Source organism: Myxine glutinosa, chromosome 3 (assembly GCF_964187855.1).
Source record: "Myxine glutinosa chromosome 3, kmMyxGlut1.1, whole genome shotgun sequence".
Lineage (NCBI taxonomy): Eukaryota > Metazoa > Chordata > Myxini > Myxiniformes > Myxinidae > Myxine > Myxine glutinosa.
This window is the reverse complement of record NC_136263.1, coordinates 193,243,129-193,267,526: the sequence shown is the minus strand read 5'-3', so window position 1 is coordinate 193,267,526 and position 24,398 is coordinate 193,243,129. Positions and strand designations below refer to the sequence as shown.

Sequence of the window (24,398 nt, the reverse complement as noted above, 5' to 3'; positions counted from 1 at the left end):
AATGTGAATATTGGTGGTGGTTCCATGACCTCTTGCAGGTAGGTGATCAAGAGCCCCAATGACGATTGTGTGGATAAATGGACCCACTGGCCACCTGCTCCCCAGGTCATTATTCTGACAAGGCCTGGAGATCGAATTAAATAGACAACACAATTGTCTTCACCCACCGCACTACCGAGCCAATCATAGGTTTGTGTACCTTGTAGTCCAACAAAAATGGGGTGGGTGTTTAGAAAAAGCAAAATTGAACTTGAGGAAATTTGAGGATGTGAAAGAAATTTGTCAAATGAACGTGGCAATGAAATGGACAAATTTCAAAGGAGACTTTGCATTACCTGCTTCAAAAGGGAACAAAACCTAAACACGACGCGTACACTTGTGCCGACGATAAACAAAACATGCGAAGAGTACAAGGTCCTTTATTGATATATAGCATTAATTACGAATAGGGCAATCAGGATGTTCGTAGTATACAGAGGGTGTACACACAAATATCCAAAAAAGGATCCCAGTCATACACACAATATCAAAAATGTTAAAAGCAAGCACATGTATTACGCATCCATTCACCGGAGGCAGGGGTACTCGTTATAAAGTGGACCCTACCAATTCCAAACACAAGATCCACGAAGCTGCAAGAAAACTTCACTTTCCCATCAGGAAAGTTTTCAACATAATCTTCACAGTCACGCTTTCCTTCTACAAATCTCCCAACGCAACGCAAACACTGCATCATAATCAAGCTAAATGTATAATCATAATTCATTGTACAGCACATCCTAACGATTATGCTTCGTGTAATACGAGGGTACCACCCTCAAAACATTGACGCTGTTAGAATCAGCCAAGGTTCTTCTATGTACGTAGTTGAGCAAGCTATAATCACCAGACACTTAAACAATTCTGTACGGAAGCATCCGGAGCGTTATGAAAACAACCAGCATGCAGGCTTCTTGCTCCTCGTGGTTTCTCTACCAGAAGGTGGTTCCACCGCTAGACCCGCCTGACAGCCAACTGCCCTTTTTCTGGGTGACTACCACAGACGTGCCCTGCATGAGAGCAAGCTGCGCTGCATTTGGGGCGCATCCCGGCGGGGGTGGCTAAGGGATAGGAACGTGGGTGAAAAGCACACGAGTCACACGTCAGTGAGTGGAGCCGACTCACGTCCGTCCGCATCCCGCTTGTCCAGCGGCACGAGCGCCTGTGGCGAGCGAGAGGGAAAGAGACACATCTGAAGAATTCCTTTAGGTTATTAAGTGCCTGATTTGATGGCAATCTCGATCATCAACTGGGCACCGTCATCATCGAGGTTTCGACCGTTCAATCCCAGAACCTCTCTGAACGGTGGCTACACAACCTTAGTCGAGTCCGAAGGTCATCCAATCAGACAGATAGAGATAGAGAGAGAAAGGCTTCCACCATCACCGTACCGGGATGTGCGGTGTGGCTCCTGTGCCAAATCGAGCCCCCGCATCAAAGGTACCGGGTACGACCACGGTGGAACCCGGTGGAAAGGCTGCCCGGCTCGACTGCACGGCACCGTAAGGGGTGGAGCCGGAAGCATAAGCTCCAATGCCTTGGTGATACGGCACGGTACCCTGTGGGTACGGTATGGCACCCCGTGTGTATGCCACTGCCCCTTGAGCATAAGGGTTGACACCCTGCGGGTATGTGGCAGCACCCTGGTATTGAAGACCCCCCTGTGGGTATGCCATGGTTCCCTGATATGGAACAGCACCCTGCGCATAGGACACACCTCCTGGCGGATACTAAAAAAAAAAAGGAAAAAAAAAGAAAAGAAAAAAAAGAGTTATTCTGTCAAGAGCGATATTTTACGTAATCGTTTAGGGTTATGTAGGATGCAGACTGACGTGGAGGGTGACCAATGAGCTACGTATGTTTAAATGGAATATGAGCTAAGACGGTTAATATGAAAATTATCGATGCAAAAAGTGTGTTTTACATTTTGAAGACAATGCTAATATTACTTCGGAACATAAGATATACTACGATAAATGGATGAAGATAATCATACATCAAAGGCGATATTCTTGTTTAAAAAAGGAAGAAATTATTCGCGTACAGTATATTTGAAAGGACAAATGGAAGTCGTAAACAATCGCCCTGACCACCGGAGGTCATAGGTCACCATGAGTGGGTGTGCATACTGCTAGACAGCTGAAGCATCATTTCATGTCAAGTAGTAAATATTTACAAGATATCATACTTCTGTTATACACGATCTAATCAACAAGTCTTCTTTACCAGCGCTACACGATACACATGTGGTTTTACACATCACCCAAAATGTGAACTGCACTGCAAGGTTCACGTACCACCTCAAAGACAGCCTGAGGCATCAGCTTCAGAAAAGATGGCGGCCGTAATGTTCCATCACATGAAAAAACAAACAAACATTAGCTTTCTTCCCATTGCTAAAAGCGTACTTCCGTGGCCTGTGGTCCCAGCGCAAGCGCTTTGTGCACCTGCAGCAAGCCCAGGTTCATAATGTATAAACTATGCCGAATGGTTTATGCAATTGTCTTTTGATGTCTTAATTATCGAAAAGTATGACGCGTCCTTAATGCAATGTGCACATAGTGCTGGACATCACACAAAAGAAGAAGCCACCATAGCAAACGTGCAGGCCTTAACACCACTCAGGAGGACTGTTGGAAAATTTTTTGCGTCTTGACATTACCTCGTAACATGCATCAACGTACATTTTGCATGGGTACTACTGATTGCAAGGTCATGCAACAAGGTCGGGCCAGGAATTTGGAATGTGTTCAAGGTGTGAAGGTTCAAGGCTTCTTTGAAGCGATAAATCACAGAACTACAGGTAAAAGCACCCAATTGATAAAGCCATCAAGTACCATTGGTTTCACGTTGCCCACACATTTGGAGAAAGAAGAGGAGTAATAATTAATTACAAACATAAAAATAAATCAAGTCACAATCAGAAAGACAGTATGAAGCTTATTTTAAGTTTGATTGAAGAGTTTCCAGTGAAACAAAAATGACAGCAACAAATGAAAGAAGAAGAAGAAAAATCTCTCCTTCAACAGAACAGGGTGAGATTATATATATATATATATATGTATATATATATATATGTATATATATATATATGTATATATATATATATGTATATATATATATGTATATATGTATATATATATATATATATATATATATATATATATATATATATATATATATATATATATATATATATATATATATATATATATATATATATATATAGTAAAACCTCGCCGTCCACGGGGGTTAAGTTTCTGTAAAACTCTGTGAATGGCGAAATCGCAAACGGCGAACGGTTTCTAACATGCAAGTCAATGAGATACTTCCAGCCTCAAAAATTCAAGTTAAAAAATCATTACAAAATTTAAAAACAAGACATTTAAATAGAAAATAAGAACAATTGAGCAAAATAAGATCAAATACGTAACATTTACCATCAATGAGAAGGCTTTTCTCCTTAGCGTACCTGCACAGTACCAGTGCATTATTGTGATCAATCTCCCAGGAGCGACCCACAGTTCGCTCGCGTCTAATACGATTTGATCTTGCTTTAGTGAAGACAGGACTGCTCGGTCTTCCATAATGTGTTTTGTTGTTTGTGGAGCAGCCTGGCAGTGGTTGCAGGTGTTATATTATCATAGGTGGCATCCCCAATAGGAATCTCCGATGCAACAGCATGATGAAAATGAACACGGGGGTATTCTTGTTCACCACGATCTATCACCCTTCTTTTTCTTCCGAAAGATTATTTTGTTCCTCTAATCAGTACGTTTTGTTATGTTGCATCCTCATTAAAAGTTTTTAAAAATTTAAAAGTGTTTAAAAACTTATGAAAACTGAATGAGTTTAAGAGTTCACTTTGTCATTGTTGCAGCACCAACACTGGAACACGCAGAATGCAATTTATTTTATGTATATGTATATGTATATTGTATATACATATACATATGCTCATTGCTCAACTGTGCTGAAGTGGCCAGCAATGGTCAAATATTTCAACATAATTAAAACACAGAATCAACCACACCGAAAAACCTGCCAATATCCCTAACTTATTGTGAGTAGTGTACATACATATGCACATATATACACATACATACATATATAAACATGACGTGTGTGTGTGTGTGTGTGTATATATATATATTGCATTCAGAAAGTATTCAGACCCAGACGAAAGCCTCTCCTCAGTGAAAGACACATGAAAGCCCGCTTGGAGTTTGCAAAAAAGCACCTAAAGGACTCTCAGACTCTGAGAAACAAGATTCTGTGGTCTGATGAAACCAAGTTTGGCCTCTGTCTGGCCACTGTCATAAATCCCAGATCAGCGGAGTGTTGCAGTGATGGTTGTCCTTCTGGAAGTTTCTCCCATCTCCACACAGGATCTCTGGAGCTCACCCAGAGTGACCATCGGGTTCTTGGTTACCTCTCTTACCAAGGCCCTTCTCCCCCGATTGCTCGGTTTGGCCGGGTGGCCAGCTCTAGGAAGAGTCCTGGTTGTTCCAAACTTCTTCCATTTAAGAATTATGGAGGCCACTGTGCTCTTGGGAACCTTCAATGCAGCAGAGATTTTTTTTGTAGGCTTCCCCAGATCTGTGCCTCGACACAATCCTGTCTCTGAGCTCTGCAGGCAGTTCCTTCGACCTCATGGCTTGGTTTTTGCTCTGATATGCATTGTCACCTGTGAGACCTTATATAGACAGGTGTGTGCCTTTCCAAATCATGTCCAATCAATTGAATTTACCACAGGTGGACTCCAATCAAGGTGTAGAAACATCTCAAAGATGATCAAGAGAAATGGGAGGCACCTGAGCTAAATTTCAAGTGTCATAGCAAAGGGTATGAATACTTATGTCAATGTGATATTTCAGTTTTTTCTTTTTAATAAATTTGAAACCAACCAACCAACCAACCACCGTTTAGAGGCCATTTTTCCCGGCAAAGCGGGGGTTGGCCTTTTCGGGGACCGTGGTAGTTGTTGTTTTTTGGTCCCCTTTTTGAAGCAATGTTTTACGGCCGGATGCCCTTCCTGACGCCAACCCTTTTTGCCGCCTTCAACGACAAACAGGGAATTACCAGTGAACTGGTACTCAATTAGCCGACCTCGGAAGGATGACAGGCTGAGTCAACCCCCCTGGCATTAATTCGGCGATCGACCGAGATTCGAACCCAGGATCCTAGGATCCTAAGCCGGCACCCTAGCCGCTAGCCCAACACCAGGGATCAATAAATTTTATTTTAAATTCTAATTAAATTCTAATTAAAATAAATTTTAATAAATTTGAAAAACGTTCTAAAATCCTGTTTTCTCTTTGTCATTTTGGGGTATTGAGTGTAGATTGATGAGGGAAAAAATGAATTTAAACGATTTCAGCATAAGGCTGCAACATAACAAAATGTGAAAAAAGTGAAGGGGTCTGAATACTTTCTGAATGCACTGTATATACAATATATATATATATATATATATATATATATATATAAATAAATCAACTTAAGCCTTATAAACAGCAAAATAAATGATTGTTCATATCAATTACACCATAACAAATGGCTGGGGTGTGCACTCAAAAATGTTACTCATAAAAGCAAACAAACAAACACGTACCATTAGACATACGATTTTATATATTAGAGATTTTGTCTGCGCTATAAAACTACCGCCATAAAGAGCTAAGATGCAAACCAAAACAATTAAAATCAAATGCTCTGCACATCCCTGCTAAACCCCGCTTTCTTCCTCGTTCAATGGAAATGAGATGGTGTGACCATTAAAAAATCCATCATAAACTAGTGGTGACATCAAGCACACCTGTTACATCAAGCACACCTTTGGTCTATTTATCGAGGCATGACATGGGAAGTGAGTCTCCAGCACAGCCAATTAGCTCTTCCTCCAGAGTAAGGACCATGTGCGGTGCGGTTGACGTCGTATGATCACGTGACATTTATTGCCACCGCATTGGATAGAGCCGGTCCCAGAGATCAAGCTATAGTGGGCGTTGAAGAATGAACGATGTCAGAATAGGGCCCGATTAACTTAAGGTTTGCTCATCTCCACATGGGACCGAACAAGGACCAAGGCCCATGGCGAAGGGACTAAAGTTTACTTTCATATATATATATGGTTAAGGAGTCCAATTCCGACATCATTCATTCTTCATGGGCGGCGAAGACTGTAGCTTGGTTGTCAGGGCTGGGTGAATAGCCAATGTGGTAGTGTAAACAAATGTCATGCGGTCTCACAACATCCACTGCACAAGGTCTATAAACCGTACTTGCCCAAATAACTTACTGGAGAATATGCAGGCGGAGCCTCTCTGTATGGAGGAGCGCAGGGACAGGTGGCTGAGGCTTGAGTTGGATAGCCTGCACAACAACACGGTTCAAACACCAGGTACAAAAATGAGAAACACCATCCAACAACTCGGTCCCGATCAATCTCATCACAGGCACGTCCGAAGATATTAACTGGTACAATATATTTATCAACAATCGGCAATAAAAGGAGGCATTTTGTTTTTCAGAGGGAGAAGTGAGCCAGCCATACTGTCTGAAACCAATGTGGATATTCCCAATGAGATCAATCACAAGTGGGGCCTTCAAATCGAGACCATGTTCAATGCATTGAGTGGCGGCTTTGGGTCAGTACCATGCCCAATCTATCGAGTGGCACCTTTGGGTCGGTACCATGCCCAATCTATCGAGTGGCGGCGTTGGGTTGGTACAATGCCCAATCTATTGAGTGGCTGCTTTGGGTTGGTACCATGCCCAATCTATTGAGTGGCGGCTTTTGGTCGGTACCATGCCCAATCTATAGAGTGGCGGCTTTGGGTCGGTACCATGCCCAATCTATCGAGTGGAGAATTTGGGTCGGTACTATGCCCAATCTATAGAGTGGTGGATTTCAGTCGGTATTATGCCCAACCTATCGAGTAGCGCCTTTGGGTCGGTACCATGCCCAATCTATCGATTAACTGCGTTGGGTCGGTACTATACCCAATCTATCAAGTGGCGGCTTTGGGTCGGTACTATGCCCAATCTATCAAGTGGCAGATTTGGTTCGGTACCATGCCCAATCTATCGAGTGGCGGCTTTGGGTCGGTATCATGCCCAATATGGTGGTCCACAGATATATGTAATATTTAATACTATTAAAAATCCGTGCTCCACAAGGCTGCCCTTGTTCCTATTTTTATAAAGATCATATGAACCAAATATGAGGTCAATTGGAACTTATTTAGAGGTTGCTAAAAAAATAACATTTTTAATTTATCCTGTTTTTTTCAGATGGCAGAAACTCGAAGCTCTTCCACAGTTTGGTTGCTGGGCAAGTCTGAAAAGGAAATAACATGTGGGGGACTACCAACCAAAGGACACACATTGCAGAAAATGGTGTACCATCACATACAAGAACACCATACAGTTCATGAAAGTGCCAAACTTAGTGTACAAGCTGTGTGTGCATACTGCAGGAAAGCACGAATTCCAGTGCAGAGAGTAGATTCCTGTGAGCGCCAACTTTTGAAGTTGTATGATGCCTACAAACTGGTAAAGAAAAAAAGAACCAAGACATTCAAAAACTATAGAGTGAAGGAGCAGATGTTCAAAGATGATCTTCAATCCCTCCTCGATATCTCACCAAATGGCTACACAGTTGACACCGCACGTGACAAAGCCGAATGCCTCAACTCTGTGTTTGCCTCAAAATCTTGTGTCCCAAACCCATCTCTCTCTGTTCCCACCTTTCCCAGTCGAACCCAACTGCTCCTGGACTCTGTGTCCTTCTCTCCTGACAAGGTGGAGAAGTTTTTATCAAACCTCGACTCTGATTCTGCAACTGGACCAGATGGCATCAGCCCTCGGGTCCTAAAATCCTGCTCTGCCGCTCTATCTCACCCTCTCTCTGTTCTTTTCACCCTCTCTTTTGCTCAAGGTCATCTGCCAGCATCTTGGAAATCAGCAAACATTACCGCTTTACACAAAAAAGGTGCAAAAACAGATCCTTGCAACTACAGACCAATCAGCCTGCTCCCAATTATCAGCAAAGTCATGGAATCCATCATTGCTTCGGATATCAAATCCTTCCTCTTCTCCAATGGCTTGATCTCTGATCATCAATTTGGATTCAGACCAGGTCATTCTACTCTGGATATGTTGCTTCTGCTGTCTCAACAATGGATGGAGGTCCTCAATGCCAAACAGGAAATCAGAGCTGTCTCACTTGACATATCGCGTGCCTTCGATACGGTCTGGCACCCATATCTGCTCACCAAACGCACCTCCTATGGTATTCAGGGAAATCTCCACTCATGGCTTGCGGATTTCCTCTCTGGTCATAGGCAACGTGTGGCCCTGAATGGATTTCTCTCATCTTCCCTTCCTGTTCTGGCTGGAGTTCCCCAAGGTAGTGTTCTGGGCCCTGTGCTATTTCTGGTCTTCATCAATGACCTCTCCGACTCTCTGGAAAATCCTCTCTATCTCTTTGCTGATGACTCCACTATATGCCGCTCCATTCCTCATCCCTCAGATCGGCAGTCTGCAGCCTCCTCACTCTCTGCAGACCTGGACAAAATCACAGACTGGTCAAACAAGTGGAACATGTCTTTCAATCCTGACAAATCTCACGCTCTTACAATGTCTCTCCGAAAGGACTGGCTGGACAATCCTCCCATCTACTTTCTCAACAATCCTCTCCAAGAAGTTCTGTCGCTCAAGCTTTTGGGTCTCACTATCTGCCATGATCTTTCTTGGGAAAACCACATTTCCAAGCTGGCCTCCAAAGCCAGTCGCCGACTGGGCATCCTCCGTCGTGCGAAGTCCTTCCTTGGCACACCTGAGCTCCTCACCACATACAAGGCTTTCATCCGCAGCTCAATGGAATACTGTTCCCCCCTCTGGGCTGGTGATCCTGCCTCACACCTTGCTCGGCTTCACGCTGTTGAGGCCAAAGCTTTCAGAATCATTGGAATCTCCTGCGATGTAGTCAACTCCGAGGGCCTTTCACTCACTCACCGCAGGCAGGTTGGTGGTCTTTCTGTCTTCTACCGACTCCTCTCCGGCCTTGCTCCCCCAGCTCTCTCTGTGCTCTGTCCCCCCAATATTCCTTCAGGTCGCACAAGATCTGCCTGCAACCCTCTTATGGTTAAACTGCCAAAGTCTAGGCTCTCTGCTCACCTTCACTCTTTCATTCCCCTTTTCTCCCGCCTCTGGAACAAACTCCCCCACTCCCTTCAATCCCACTCCTCCCTCCAGGTCTTTAAAACAGCTGTTCACCACCATCTCTTATCTTCCCCCATCGAAAACCTTGATCTTTTCTACCCCCGGTAATTCACCCCAGAGTCCTTGCAGTGTTCATATGTTTTATTCCTCTCCCACCTCCCCCCCAAGTCCTCCCGATGTCCCTGCTCTCAAATGTTGTGTTTGTGTCCTTCCCCCTCTCTCCCCATCTTGTCTGCCGCTCCCCTTGTTTTTTGTGTTTTGTGTGTCGGTTTGTCTTTTTGTGTGATTAATGTTAGCTCTTTCACGAGCCTCGATCTTGTATACAAATAAATAAAAAAATAAAAAAATGATGCGCTTGAGAAAATGAATGAAGAAGACAAAGCATTCCTTGTCATGCAGCGTGAGGATCCCTCAAGTTCACGTATGGGATCTGTGGCCAACACTCTGGCAGTGAAGGAGAACAGAAAGCATATCAGGCTTGAGAATGAAGATAAAAGAAAGAAGAAACATGCTGCTGAGACTCTAACAGCAATGCAATCTGTTCCATCAACATCGGCTGTGGTTGATGATGATGAGTCTGAGATTGAAAGCTCCGATTCAGGGGACAATGAATTCAAACTCCAAAGTCCATCTTCTGCAAAACAGGCGAAAAAGGCTCCCATCAAGGTGATCACTCCAGCAATAGTGGCAACTCTGGACAGAGTACATCTCTCAGATCGGCATGCTATGTTTGTGGCCAGTGCATTTGCTCAATCTCTTGGTCATACCATTGAAGACATTTCTCTGTCACACAGTGGAATTCGTCGTGCTCGAACTTGTGGAAGGGAAATAATGGCCACTGAAGAAAAGGCAAATTTCTCATGTAATAGCCCACTCCAACTACACTGGGATGGGAAACTGCTCCCTGATTATACTGAATGAATGAATGAATCTGTTGATCGGGTAGCGATACTTGTAACTGGTATGAATACCGAGAAGTTGCTTGGAGTCCCAAAAATTCCCCAAGGCACTGGTGTAGCACAAGCAAATGCATACATACATCTTCTTGAGGAGTGGAATGTCAAACAGTTGGTGAAAGGCATAGTGTTTGACACCACTACATCCAACACAGGGCTGAGAAACGGAGCATGTACCCTCATTGAAGCAGCTTTGGATGCTAAGCTTGTCTGGATTGCATGTCATCATCATGTGTTTGAAGTAATGCTCTGATGTTACAACTAAAGTCATAGAACCCACTAGCGGACCTGAGATCAGACCGTTCAAGAGGTTTCAGAAACAGTGGCCTTTAATTGACAAGAAGAGGTTCCAAGTAGAAGATAAAATATTTTCCGATAACCTCATTGAACGTCAGAATATGATACATTTTTATGCAGCTGCACTCAAAGAACAACACCCACGTGATGACTAGGAAGAACTTCTTAGACTATGCCATACATTTCTGGGTGGATGTAAGGCCAGAGAGGTGAAATTCCATGCCCCAGGAGCTATGCACAATGCCTGCTGGATGATGAAAGCCATATATGCTCTCAAGATGGTTCTCTTCAAAGACCAAATAAAGCTAACATCACGTGAATTGAAGGGAATCACACAGATTGCTCTTTTTGTTGCACTTGTGTATGCGAGATTCTGGCATGAGGCGCCTCTACCCACAAAGGCACCTCTCAATGATTCACTTCTTCTTTCAACCCTCGATTCTTACCCAGATATGGTTGTCCGTGAAACTGCTGTCAAAGCATTCACGAGACACCTCTGGTATTTGTCAGAACACCTTGCTGCATTAGCTCTTTTTGATAGCCGGGTGGATGATGAGACAAAGGCAAAGATGGTGAAGAACTTCAAGCGGGCTCCAAAGCCAAACAATCTTCATAGGATAGATGCTAAAGCCTTCAGGCTTTCTGACTCAGTGGACACCGACATCACAAGTCGATCTCTTTAATTATTTGGTGTTGTCATCTCAGAGTCTGACAAAGAAGTATCACTGAGTTTTCTGGAAAAGGAGCCACACCTCTGGAACACAGACAACTCATACCAAGAGCTTGAGAAGAAGATACGCAGCATGGTTATCAATGACTGTGCTGAGCGAGGTGTTGCTCTCATCCAAACTTTCCATGACACTGACCAAGAATAAAGAGCCGAAGCAATTTGTGTTGAGAGTTGTGAAACTTCATCGTGAAAACTTTCCAGTGTCAACCAAAGCCATCTTGTCAAAGAAGTAGGCAATGTTTTGAAACACAAGTTTCTGAAAACAATGTTACGTAAAATCATTCAAATTATGTGTATTCTGATGTTTACTTTGTTTTAATTGTTCTGAAAGATTTGTTTTATCGTCTCTGATAGATATTTTATATTTTCTGATGGATGATTTATTTTTTTCCGATAAATGATTTATTGTCAAATTAATACATGAATGTTTAATCTACTGTTTTATTTTTAATCTTAATTTGACTATATGAATGAACATTGAACAATGAACAATTGAACATACATGTACATTGTACAATGGTACATTGTACATAATTATTTATTAGTTTACAAACAAACAACAACAATTTTTATTTTTTATTTTATATATACTGAATCGAGGCTCGTGAAAGAGCTGACAACTGCGAGGGAAAGACAGCACAGGGGGACCGCGAGGGAAAGACAGTACAGGGGGACCGCGAGGGAAAGACAACACAGGGGGACCGTGAGGGAAAGACAGCACAGGGGGACCGCGAGGGAAAGACAGCACAGGGGGACCGCAATAACAATAATAAATAATTTGAGTAATTGAAAATAGATAATTATTATCTATGAATTGATGTATGATGCAAAAAATTCTGTATCTTATTATTCATTAAAGTTTGTCAACATTTTGAGCAACCTCTAAATATTGTCCAATCAAGCTCAGATTTTCACCACAAACTACTTTCTTCAATAGGAAAAGGGGCAGACTTGTGGAGAAATGAAAATCCAATCTTCAAATTTTTGACCACCCTAATGCCCAATATAACGAGGAGCTGCGTTGGATCGGTACCATGCCCAATCTATCAAGTGGCGGATTTGGGTCGGTATTATGCCCAATGTATCAAGTGGCGGATTTGGGTCGGTACCATACCCAATCTATCGAGTGGCGGCATTGGATAGGTACCATGCCCAATCTATCAAGTGGCGGATTTGGGTCGGTATTATGCCCAATCTATAGTGGCGGCTTTGGGTCGGTACTATGCCCAATCTATCGAATGGCGGCTTTGGGTCGGTACCATGCCCAATCTATCGAGTGGTGGCTTTGGGTCCATACTATTGCCAATCTATCGAGTGGCAGATTTGGGTCGGTGCTATGCCCAATCTATCGAGTGGCGGCTTTGGGTCGGTACCATGCCCAATCTATCGAGTGGCGGCTTTGGGTCGGTACAATGCCCAATCTATCGAGTGGCGGCTTTGGGCTGGTACTATGCCCAATCTATCGAGTGGCGGCTTTGGGTCGGTGCAATGCCCAATGTATCGAGTGGCGGCTTTGGGTCGGTACAATGCCCAATCCAGAGTGGCTGCTTTGAGTCAATGCCATGCCCAATCTCTCGAGTGGCGGCTTTGAGTCGGTACCATGCCCAATCTACAGAGGAGCTGCTTTGGGTCGGTACCATGCCCAATCTATCGAGTTGGGGCATTGGATCGGTACCATGCCCAATCTATCAAGTGGCGGATTTGGATCGGTATTATGCCCAACTTATCGAGTGGCGGCTTTGGGTCGGTACTATGCTCAATCTATCGAGTGGCTGCTTTGGGTCGGTACCATGCCCAATCTAGAGTGGTGGCTTTGGGTCGGTACCATGCCCAATCTATCGAGTGGCGGCTTTGGGTCGGTACCATGCCCAATCTATCGAGTGGTGGCTTTGGGTCGATACCATGCCCAATCTATCGAGTGGCGGCTTTGGGTCGGTACCATGCCCAATCAATCGAGTGACGGCTTTGGGCTTAATGCCTGACACATGGATTAATGACTTCCTCCACTATCGTAGCCAATGTGCGGCACTCAATGGAATCCTTTCATCTCCTCTCCCTGTCAAGGCCACAGTGCCCCAGGGCAGTCTTAAGACCAGTCCTATTCCTACAAAACTCTCTTCATCTATTTGCTGATGACTGCACCCTCCACCTCTCTATATCTCATCCCTCAGATCGGCAGGCTGTAGCTTCTTCCTTCTCTTCAGACCTTGACCCAATCAAGCTGGTCAAATACTTGGAAGATGTCTCTGTCTGTCTCTCTCTTTCTCTGCCCGTCTCTCTCTTTCTCTGCCCGTCTCTCTCTTTCTCTGCCCGTCTCTCTCTTTCTCTGCCCGTCTCTCTCTTTCTCTGCCCGTCTCTCTCTTTCTCTGCCCGTCTCTCTCTTTCTCTGCCCGTCTCTCTCTTTCTCTGCCCGTCTCTCTCTCTCTCTCTGCCCGTCTCTCTCTCTCTCTCTCTGCCCGTCTCTCTCTCTCTCTCTCTCTCTGCCTGTCTCTCTCTCTCTCTGCCTGTCTCTCTCTCTCTGCCTGTCTCTCTCTCTCTGCCTGTCTCTCTCTCTCTCTCTGCCTGTCTCTCTCTCTCTCTGCCTGTCTCTCTCTCTCTCTGCCTGTCTCTCTCTCTCTCTGCCTGTCTCTCTCTCTCTCTCTGCCTGTCTCTCTCTCTCTCTGCCTGTCTCTCTCTCTCTCTCTGCCTGTCTCTCTCTCTCTCTGCCTGTCTCTCTCTCTCTGCCTGTCTCTCTCTCTCTCTGCCTGTCTCTCTCTCTCTGCCTGTCTCTCTCTCTCTGCCTGTCTCTCTCTCTGCCTGTCTCTCTCTCTCTCTGTCTCTCAAAGAACTGTGTGGCAAACCTGCCCTCCTCCTGCCTTAACAATCTTCTTGAAGTTCAGTCATTCAAAACCTATGGTCCTCATTATCAGCCATGCCCTTTCTTGGGCAAACCACACTTGCAAGTTGGCTTCCAAAGCCAGCCACCACCTGGGCATCCTATGTCATACATCGTCTTTCATTGGCACACCTGAACTCTAATCCACAAACATGGCTTTCACCTGCAGCTGGATGGAGTACTGTTCTCTCCCCTCTGGTCTGGTGCTCCTGGTCCATTTTGTGTTTTTTGGCTTTGACACTCCAAAAACAAAACAAAAGTGGAGTTCACTGCATCGGTACTTTGGTTAATCTACAAGTAGGGATCACGAGGTAGGTAGGTTTGTTGAACAACCACAAAGAGATTACTGGGTTAGTACGTTGGTTAACCTCACACAAATGGGGATCACTTGGTCTATACATTCAACATTGGTTAATCTATCTGAAGTGGGAATCATTGGGTAGGTACGTTTGTTAGTTTACTTTAAATGGGGATTAATGGGTCAGTACTTTGGTTAATCTACAAATGGGGATCACTGGCTTGGTAGGTTGGTTTAAACAACCACAAACGAGGATTAATAGGTAGGTACGTTAATTAATCTACCACAACATTAGTTAATCTACCACAATTGAGGGTTACTATGTCGGTAACATTGATGACCCCACCACAAAATTAGTTAATCGACCACAAATTAGGATTACGAGATTATTAACTGATTACTCCACCACAACATTGGTTAATCTACCACAAGTGAGGATTACGAGATCTCGGCGAGGTCACGTCTTTTCGAAGCTGTTCCATGCGCTCACGCTTTCGAAGCTAAGTGATCTTTCTCAATTGTGTTTTTGTCGAGACTGCATCTATCTTTCGGTGTATGTACCTATAGCGTATCTTTTGGAAAATTTTCGGTGCTAATTTTTCGTACATGTATACACAATCGTCGGTTAATGCGTATCGAGTATTCTGCGGCCTAGTACTCGTAGGCTTAGGCTACCGTACCGTCTCCGACCTTGTGGTTTTGTTTTTCTCTCAGCGATTCGTCGAATGTGCTGCAATTATTTTCGTTCTCTGTTTCGTCCCAGTCGTTCACCCCATACCTCCTTGTTTAATATCTCTACTCAAAAAAAAAAAAACCCCCAAAAAATATTTCCTTCCCAGGTCTTATTCGTTTATTTGTTGTTCTTATTTGTTCGTTCGTTCTTCGTTCGCGATCACGCGATCACGTGGTTAGAAATGTATAATCTCTCCCCTGAACAACTATTTCCTCTCATATATTATAACACCCTTTTCTTCTTTTCATACAAAAGGATGCTTTCGTCTTGCTCACCAAATCTATTCATTCCAAAAAATATATATAATACCATCTCTTACAGTTCCTCCTTTCTACATTCCCTAAACTATCCAGAACTCCACCCCTCCTTCAGTGTCCTCAAACGTATTTTTGACTCGAAGGTCTCAAACTCATTTTGCAAAAAATGTTCGTTTCCCATGAATCGTACACTTTTCAAAATCCAATCTCACCCCTCCCCTCCAAATCCTCCCCATCACCCATCCCTTTCAAATCTCCCCCCTTTCCCCTTCCTTCCCCTCCCTCCTAAACTCCCCCCACACCCCTCCCCTCCGAGACTCTCCCTCGCTCCTCCCCTCCTAGACTCCCCTCTCACCCCTCCTCCTCAAAGCATCCTCCCTGCTTCTTCCCCCTTCCAACTTTCACCTTCATCTCCCCCAACCTTTTGCCTCGCTCTTCCCCCTCCTCAAATAACACCTCACTGTGCCTCACCCAATCTCCATCAAACCGTTTGTCCACCCCATTCTTCCCTTTCTCCAAGCTATTCTGAAATCTCTGACACACCTTCAACAGCTCTCCCTACCTCTTCCTCCTCTTCCACATCTTACCCTACCCCTCCCCCCCCCCCCCTGTTCTGGACCCGATGCTCCCCCTTCCTCTTCATTAACGGTATGGACCTCAAACATCCGGGGCCTTCGCTCAAACTTGACTTATCTCTCCATACAGGTTGCTTCTGACAAACCAGATGTGATCTGCTTAACAGAAACTTTCCTCCTTCATGATGTCTCTGATGCCTTGGTATCTCTCCCAGGTTACTCCCTCCTCTGGTATGATAGACCTGAGCCTCGTCCTGGAGGTGGGGTTGCTATCTTTATAAAAAAACTCTCTTCCTCACTCGCCCTCCACTGCCCTCTCTCCACCTCACCCCCAGGAATACCTTTGGCTACGGCTTCCCCTTCGCTCCCACCTTTTGTTCATATGTGTGTTGTACCGTACACCAAACAGCGATGACTCCATCTACATCTCGCTGTCTGATAATATGGACCAACTTCTATCTACCCATCCCAACTCTCTCTTCCTCATATGTGGTGATTTCAATTGTCACCATGCCAGTTGGCTGGGTGTGGGTACCTCTCTCACCAGCCATGGCTCTTCAGCAAAGGACTTCTGCGACTCACTGGGACTGACACAATCTGTCAATTTCCCGACCCGGATCTCAGTCAACGGAGCATCTTCTCTTCTGGATTTGGTTATGACAAACTTCCCTGAAAATGTCTGCGCCTCTTCTGCTCCAATCGGCTCATCTGATCATGTGCTTGTCAAAGTGGACATCTCTCTGACCATTCTCAGAGAGCCTCCTCAGCGTCGAAGAGTCTGGCATTTCACTCAGGCCAACTGGCACGGTCTTCAAGCAGCCATCAATCATCTGGACTGGTCTCCCATCTCTACCGCCTCTGACATCAACTCATCCTGGGAATTCTTTCAAAGTAAATTGCTCTCTCTCATGCACAGATTTATCCCATCTCGTTTTCAGTTGTCATACCCTTCCTCCCGTCCATGGTACACGGAATCTTGTGGTGAGGCTGTTGCCCTGAAACAACTTGCTTTCGTCTCCTGGAAAGCAAATCCAACGGAAGGAAATCTCATTTCCTTTCACAAAGCCCGAAACAAGTGTGTGTCCACCCTCAGGAGAGCCAGGAAACAATATCTCACCGTTCTCAAGACCGAACTCTCTTATCTGTCTCCCTCTTCCAAATCCTGGTGGCGTCTGGTCAAATCTGTTTCTGGTGTTTGTTCCCCCTCCATCCCCTCCCTCACCTCAAACGGCTTAACGGCTGACTCCGCACGTGAAAAAGCTGAATGCCTCAACTCTGTGTTTGCCTCTAAATCTTGTGTCCCAAACCCATCCCTCTCTGTACCCACCGTACCCAGCTGCTCCTGGACTCTGTGTCCTTTCCTCCTGACAAGGTGGAAAAGTTTCTGTCAACCCTCGACTCTGATTCTGCAACTGGTCCTGACGGCATCAGCCCACGGGTCCTAAAATCATGTTCTTCCGCTCTTTCACTCCCTCTTTCTGTTCTCTTCACCCTCTCTTTTGCTCAAGGTCATCTGCCATCTGCTTGGAAATCAGCCAACATCACCGCTTTGCACAAAAAAGGTGCAAAAACAGATCCCAGCAACTACAGACCAATCAGCCTTCTCCCAATTATCAGCAAAGTCATGGAATCCATCATTGCTTCAGATATGAAATCTTTCCTCTTCTCCAATGGCTTGATCTCTGATCATCAATTTGGTTTCAGACCTGGTCACTCTACTCTGGACATGCTGCTTCTGCTTTCTCAACAATGGATGGAGGTCCTCAACGCCAAACAGGAAATTAGAGCTGTCTCCCTTGACATTTCACGTGCCTTCGATACGGTCTGGCACCCCGCTCTGCTCACCAAATTCTCCTCCTTTGGTATCCATGGAAATCTCCACGCATGGCTGGTGGACTTCCTCTCTGGTCATAGTCAACGTGTGGCCCTGAATGGGTTTCTCTCATCTCCTCTTCCTGTTCAGGCTGCAGTTCCCCAAGGTAGTGTTCTGGGCCCTGTGCTTTTTCTGGTCTTCCTCAATGATCTCTCTGACTCTCTTGAAAATCCTCTCTATCTCTTTGCTGACGACTCTACTCTCTGTCGCTCCATTCCTCATCCCTCAGATCGGCAGTCTGCAGCCTCCTCACTCTCTGCAGACCTGGACAAAATCACAGACTGGGCAAACAAATGGAACATGTCTTTCAATCCTGATAAATCTCACACTCTTACGATGTCTCTCCGAAAAGACCGACTGGAAAACCCTCCCATCCACTTTCTGAATAATCCTCTCCAAGAAGTTCTGTCACTCAAGCTTTTGGGTCTCACTATTTGCCATGATCTTTCCTGGGAAAACCACATTTCAAATCTGGCCTCCAAAGCCAGTCGCCGACTGGGCATCCTCCGTCGTGCGAAGTCCTTCCTTGGCACACCTGAGCTACTCACCACATACAAGGCTTTCATCCGCAGCTCTATGGAATACTGCTCTCCCCTCTGGTCTGGTGCTCCTGCTTCACACCTAGCCCGTCTTCACGCTGTTGAAACCAAAGCGTTCAGAATCATTGGAATCTCCCGCGATGAAGCTAACTCCAAGGGCCTTTCACTCACTCACCGCAGGCAGGTTGGTGGTCTTTCCGTCTTCTACCGACTCCTCTCTGGCCTTGCCCCCCCCAGCCCTCTCTGGGCTCTGTCCCCCAAATATTCCTACAGGTCGCACAAGATCTGCCTGCAATCCTCTTATGGTTAAACTGCCAAAATCAAGACTTTCTGCTCACCTTCACTCCTTCATTCCTCTTTTCTCCCACCTCTGGAACAAACTCCCTCACTCTCTTCAATCCCACTCCACCCTCCAGGTCTTTAAAACAGCTGTTCACCACCATCTCTTATCCTCCCCCATCCAAAACCTTGATCTTTTCTACCCCCGCTAATTTCGGTCCCCTGTGTTTTATACCTCTCCCCCCCCCCCCCTCCCCTTCCCACGCCTCCTGCCCCCAAGCCCTCTCCCTCCCACACTTCTCCCTGCTCTCAAAAGTTGTGGTTGTGTGCTTCCCCTTCTCTCCCCATCTTGTCTTCCGCTCCCTCTTTTTGTATATTTTGTTTGTCTGGTTGATTTGTTTGTGAAATAAATGTTAGCTCTTTCACGAGCCTCGATTCAGTTTACAAAAAAAAAAAAAAAAATTACTAGGTCAGTAACATAAATTACTCAACCACAAAATTTGTTAATCTACCACAAGTGAGGATTACTATGTCGGTAACATTGATTACTCCACACAACATGAGTTAACCTACCACAACATTAGTTAATCTACCACAAGTGAGGATTACTAGGTCAGTAACATTGATGACAACCACATTAGTTAATATACCACAAGTGAGGATTACTAGGTTAGTAACATTGATGACTACCACAACATTAGTTAATCTACCACAAGTGAGGATTACTAGGTTAGTAACATTGATTACTCCACCACAACATTAGTTAATATACCACAAGTGAGGATTACTATGTTTGTAACATTGATGACTACCACAACATTAGTTAATCTACCACAAGTGAGGATTACTAGGTCAGTAACATTGATGACTACCACAACATTAGTTAATATACCACAAGTGAGGATTACTAGGTTAGTAACATTGATGACTACCACAACATTAGTTAATCTACGACAAGTGAGGATTACTCGGTTCATAACATTGATGATTACCACAACATTAGTTAATATACCACAAGTGAGGATTACTAGGTCAGTAACATTGACGACTCAACCACAACATTAGTTAATCCACCACAAGTGAGGATTACTACATTGGTAACATTGATGACTACCACAACATTAGTTAATCTACTACAAGTGAGGATTACTATGTCGGTAACATTGATTACTCTACCACAACATTAGTTAATCTACCACAAGTGAGGATTACTACGTTAGTAACATTGATGACTACCACAACATTAGTTAATCTACCACAAGTGAGTATTAGTAGGTCAGTAACATTGATTCCTCTTCCACAACATTAGTTAATCTACCACAACATTCATTAATCAACCACAACATTAGTTAATCTACCAAAACAGTAGTTAATATACCACAAGTGAGGATTACTAGGTCAGTAACATTGATGACTCCACCACAACATTAGTTAATATACCACAAGTGAGGATTACTAGGTTCGTAACATTGATGATTACCACAACATTAGTTAATATACCACAAGTGAGGATTACTAGGTCAGTAACATTGACGACTCGACCACAACATTAGTTAATCCACCACAAGTGAGGATTACTACATTGGTAACATTGATGATTACCACTACATTAGTTAATCTACCACAAGTGAGTATTACTAGGTCAGTAACATTGATTACTCTTCCACAACATTAGTTAATCTTCCAAAACAGTAGTTAATCTACCACAAGTGAGGATTACTAGGTCAGTAACATTCATGACTAACACAACATTAGTTAATATACCACAAGTGAGGATTACTAGGTCAGTAACATTGATGACTACCACAACATTAGTTAATCTACCACAAGTGAGGATTACTAGGTTAGTAACATTTATGACTACCACAACATTAGTTAATCTCCCACAAGTGAGGATTACTAGGTTCGTAACATTGATGACTACCACAATGTCATTAGTTAATATACCACAAGTGAGGATTACTAGGTTCATAACATTGATAACTCGACCACAACATTAGTTAATCTACCACAAGTAAGGATTACTACATTAGTAACATTGATGACTACCACAAAATTAGTTAATCTACCACATGAGGATTACTACGTTAGTAACATTGATGACTACCACAACATTAATCGACCACAAGTGAGGATTACTAGGTCAGTAACATTGACGACTCGACCACAACATTAGTTAATCCACCACGAGTGAGGATTACTACATTGGTAACATTGATGACAACCACAACATTAGTTAATCTACCACAAGTGAGGATTACTATGTCGGTAACATTGATTACTCTACCACAACATCAGTTAATCTACCACAAGTGAGTATTACTATGTCAGTAACATTGATTACTCTTCCACAACATTAGTTAATCTACCACAACATTCATTAATCAACCACAACATTAGTTAATCTCCCAAAACAGTAGTTAATATACCACAAGTGAGGATTACTAGGTCAGTAACATTGATGACTCCACCACAACATTAGTTAATATCCCACAAGTGAGGATTACTAGGTTCGTAACATTGATGATTACCACAACATTAGTTAATATACCACAAGTGAGGATTACTAGGTCAGTAACATTGATGACTCCACCACAACATTAGTTAATATACCACAAGTGAGGATTACTAGGTTCGTAACATTGATGATTACCACAACATTAGTTAATATACCACAAGTGAGGATTACTAGGTCAGTAACATTGACGACTCGACCACAACATTAGTTAATATACCACAAGTGAGGATTACTACATTGGTAACAATAACATTGATGATCACCACAACATTAGTTAATCTACCACAAGTGAGGATTACTATGTCGGTAACATTGATTACTCTACCACAACATTAGTTAATCTACCACAAGTGAGGATTACTACGTTAGTAACATTGATGACTACCACAACATTAGTTAATATACCACAAGTGAGGATTACTAGGTTCGTAACATTGATAAGTCGACCACAACATTAGTTAATCTACCACAAGTAAGGATTACTACATAAGTAACATTGACGACTACCACAACATTAGTTAATCTACCACATGAGGATTACTATGTCAGTAACATTGATGACTACCACAACATTAGTTAATCTACCACATGAGGATTACTACGTCAGTAACATTGATGACTACCACACCATTAGTTAATCTACCACAAGTGAGGATTACTAGGTCAGTAACATTGATTACTCTTCCACAACATTAGTTAATCTACCACAACATTCATTAATCAACCACAACATTCGTTAATCTACCAAAACAGTAGTTAATATACCACAAGTGAGGATTACCAGGTCAGTAACATTGATGACTCCACCACAACATTAGTTAATATACCACAAGTGAGGATTACTAGGTTCGTAACATTGATAACTCGACCAGAACATTAGTTAATCTACCACAAGTAAGGATTACTACATTAGTAACATTGATGACTACCACAACATTAGTTAATTTTCCACAACATTCATTAATCAACCACAACATTAGTTAATCTACCAAAACAGTAGTTAATATACCACAAGTGAGGATTACTAGGTCAGTAACATTGATGACTCCACCACAACATTAGTTAATATACGACAAGTGAGGATTACTAGGTTCGTAACATTGATAACTCGACCACAACATAAGTTAATCTACCACAAGTAAGGATTACTACATGAGTAACATTGATGACTACCACAACATTAGTTAATCTACCACATGAGGATTACTACGTCAGTAACATTGATGAGTACCACAACATTAGTTAATCTACCACAAGTGAGGATTACTAGGTTAGTAACATTGATGACTACCACAACATTAGTTAATCTACCACAAGTGAGGATTACTAGGTTCGTAACATTGATGACTACCACAATGTCATTCGTTAATATACCACAAGTGAGGATTACTAGGTTAGTAACATTGATGACTACCACAACATTAGTTAATATACCACAAGTAAGGATTACTACATTGGTAACATTGATGACTACCACAACATTAGTTAATATACCACAAGTGAGGATTACTAGGTTCGTAACATTGATAACTCGACCACAACATTAGTTAATCTACCACAAATAAGGATTACTACATTAGTAACATTGATGACTACCACAACATTAGTTAATCTACCACATGAGGATTACTACGTTAGTAACATTGATGACTACCACAACATTAGTTAATCTACCACAAGTAAGGATTACTACATTAGTAACATTGATGACTACCACAACATTAGTTAATCTACCACATGAGGATTACTACGTTAGTAACATTGATGACTACCACAACATTAGTTAATCTACCACATGAGGATTACTACGTTAGTAACATTGATGACTACCACAACATTAGTTAATCTACCCCAAATGAGGATTACTAGGTCGGTACATTGATTGGTCGACAAGGGGGGGCTCACTGGGTCTGTACCTTGATGACGACCCTCTGTCTGCCCCCACCGACCACAGTCTGTACCTTGATGACGACCCTCTGTCTGCCCCCACCGACCACAGTCTGTACCTTGATGACGACCCTCTGTCTGCCCCGCTCACTGGGTCTGTACCTTGATGACGACCCTCTGTCTGCCCCGCTCACTGGGTCTGTACCTTGATGACGACCCTCTGTCTGCCCCCACCGACCACACTTCCCCCACCAGAGAAATTGAATCGATAAAGTCTATGTTGGATTAATGTGACGTAGCACAGGCACGATGGGCCAAATGGATTTGCGTACGTTTTTGCGTACTCTTGCGTACGTTTCTCGTATCCTCATTAATGTATCACGAGTATCACTCGGTCGGTACCATGACCACAGATTCAAGATCAATACGATAAGGTTTCCAGTGTTGTGTAATGGCGGTGTGGACGAGAAGGGAGAGAAAATCGAGCAAGCACCCATCGGACTAACAACGGGCCGCAGACCTCACATCATGGCTCACATCAGGGGATAAATGGGACCCGCGAGAATCTGTGACGGCCCAGACTCGGTTCGAGTCGGTTCGAGTCGCTAGTGGAACCGTGTGCCGTGCCCAAGGCGGTCGCGCGCCGCAATGGCGATCCAAGATGTGAGCCTTTGTTTGCGGCGTAAATGAACGGGCCCGCGACGCGCCCGACGACTCGCTCTCTACGCCCCGAGGCGCCCGCAAGTCCACCCGGCGCGAATACGCTGCGTTAGAGCGTGATTTCCTGGGTATGGGACCGAATACGGAATCCTCACCTCCTTGAGACTTAGACGTCGCCATCTCACTGTTACTGCCGTAAAACGCCATTTTCGCGCATGCGCACGGTACTGCGCCCTCACGGCTGGGGTTGGTAGGGCAGGGCGAGATGCGTCACTGAAGACGACTGCTGAGTGGTGGGAATGGGAATGTTCGGAGTGGACGTGCGCAGTGATTGGGCGAGGAGGTATGAGTGGGCGTGGCTACGGGAGTTGCGAAAGTCGGTGGACCGTTCGGTGAAGACAGTTAGTTAAATAGTTTCGTTGTGATGGCCGGTTCACGTTGTGGAAACATTTGTATGGTAGATTAGCAGGAACGTGGCGGTATACATTGCAGTAGATCTTAAATTACATTTTAAATGTGAATTTAGAAGGATTTACAAGGAACCATGATGCAGGAGGCCATTTGGCCCGTCATGCCTGTGTTGCATGAAAATACGAATTCCATCTCTCAGTTCAAATACGTAATTTCATTTGGGGGCGGGGACATGACGTCTCC

At 43.9% G+C, this 24,398-nt stretch overlaps 1 protein-coding gene across 2 annotated transcripts; it reads right to left on the bottom strand.

The window, feature by feature from the left end:
* Window positions 1-403: 403 nt before the first annotated feature.
* DAZAP2 (DAZ associated protein 2) lies at window positions 404-24,043 on the bottom strand. 2 transcript variants are annotated; one of them, XM_068109588.1, is made up of 5 exons: window positions 23,900-24,043; window positions 6,341-6,414; window positions 2,337-2,363; window positions 1,431-1,769; window positions 404-1,100 (listed from the first exon to the last, which is right to left on the bottom strand). In XM_068109588.1, the coding sequence occupies exons 1-5, from the start codon at window positions 23,949-23,951 to the stop codon at window positions 972-974; spliced, it is 621 nt and encodes a 206-aa protein (XP_067965689.1). In that variant the 5' UTR covers window positions 23,952-24,043; the 3' UTR covers window positions 404-971. The 2 variants fall into 2 exon arrangements, with proteins under 2 accessions (XP_067965689.1, XP_067965690.1); XM_068109589.1 differs by lacking the exon at window positions 2,337-2,363.
* Between the last annotated feature and the right edge of the window lie 355 nt (window positions 24,044-24,398).

What these genes read in the sequence shown, in the direction of transcription:
- DAZAP2 (XM_068109588.1), bottom strand. Translation starts at nt 23,951, where the DNA reads ATGGCGTTTTACGGCAGTAACAGTGAGATGGCGACGTCTAAGTCTCAA. An exon ending in GACGTCTAAGTCTCAAGGAG is followed by an intron (nt 6,415 to 23,899) that starts GTGAGGATTCCG and finishes GTTGTTGTGCAG; the next exon opens with GCTATCCAACTCAAGCCTCA. An exon ending in CTCCGCCTGCATATTCTCCA is followed by an intron (nt 2,364 to 6,340) that starts GTAAGTTATTTG and finishes TCTTTTCTGAAG; the next exon opens with CTGATGCCTCAGGCTGTCTT.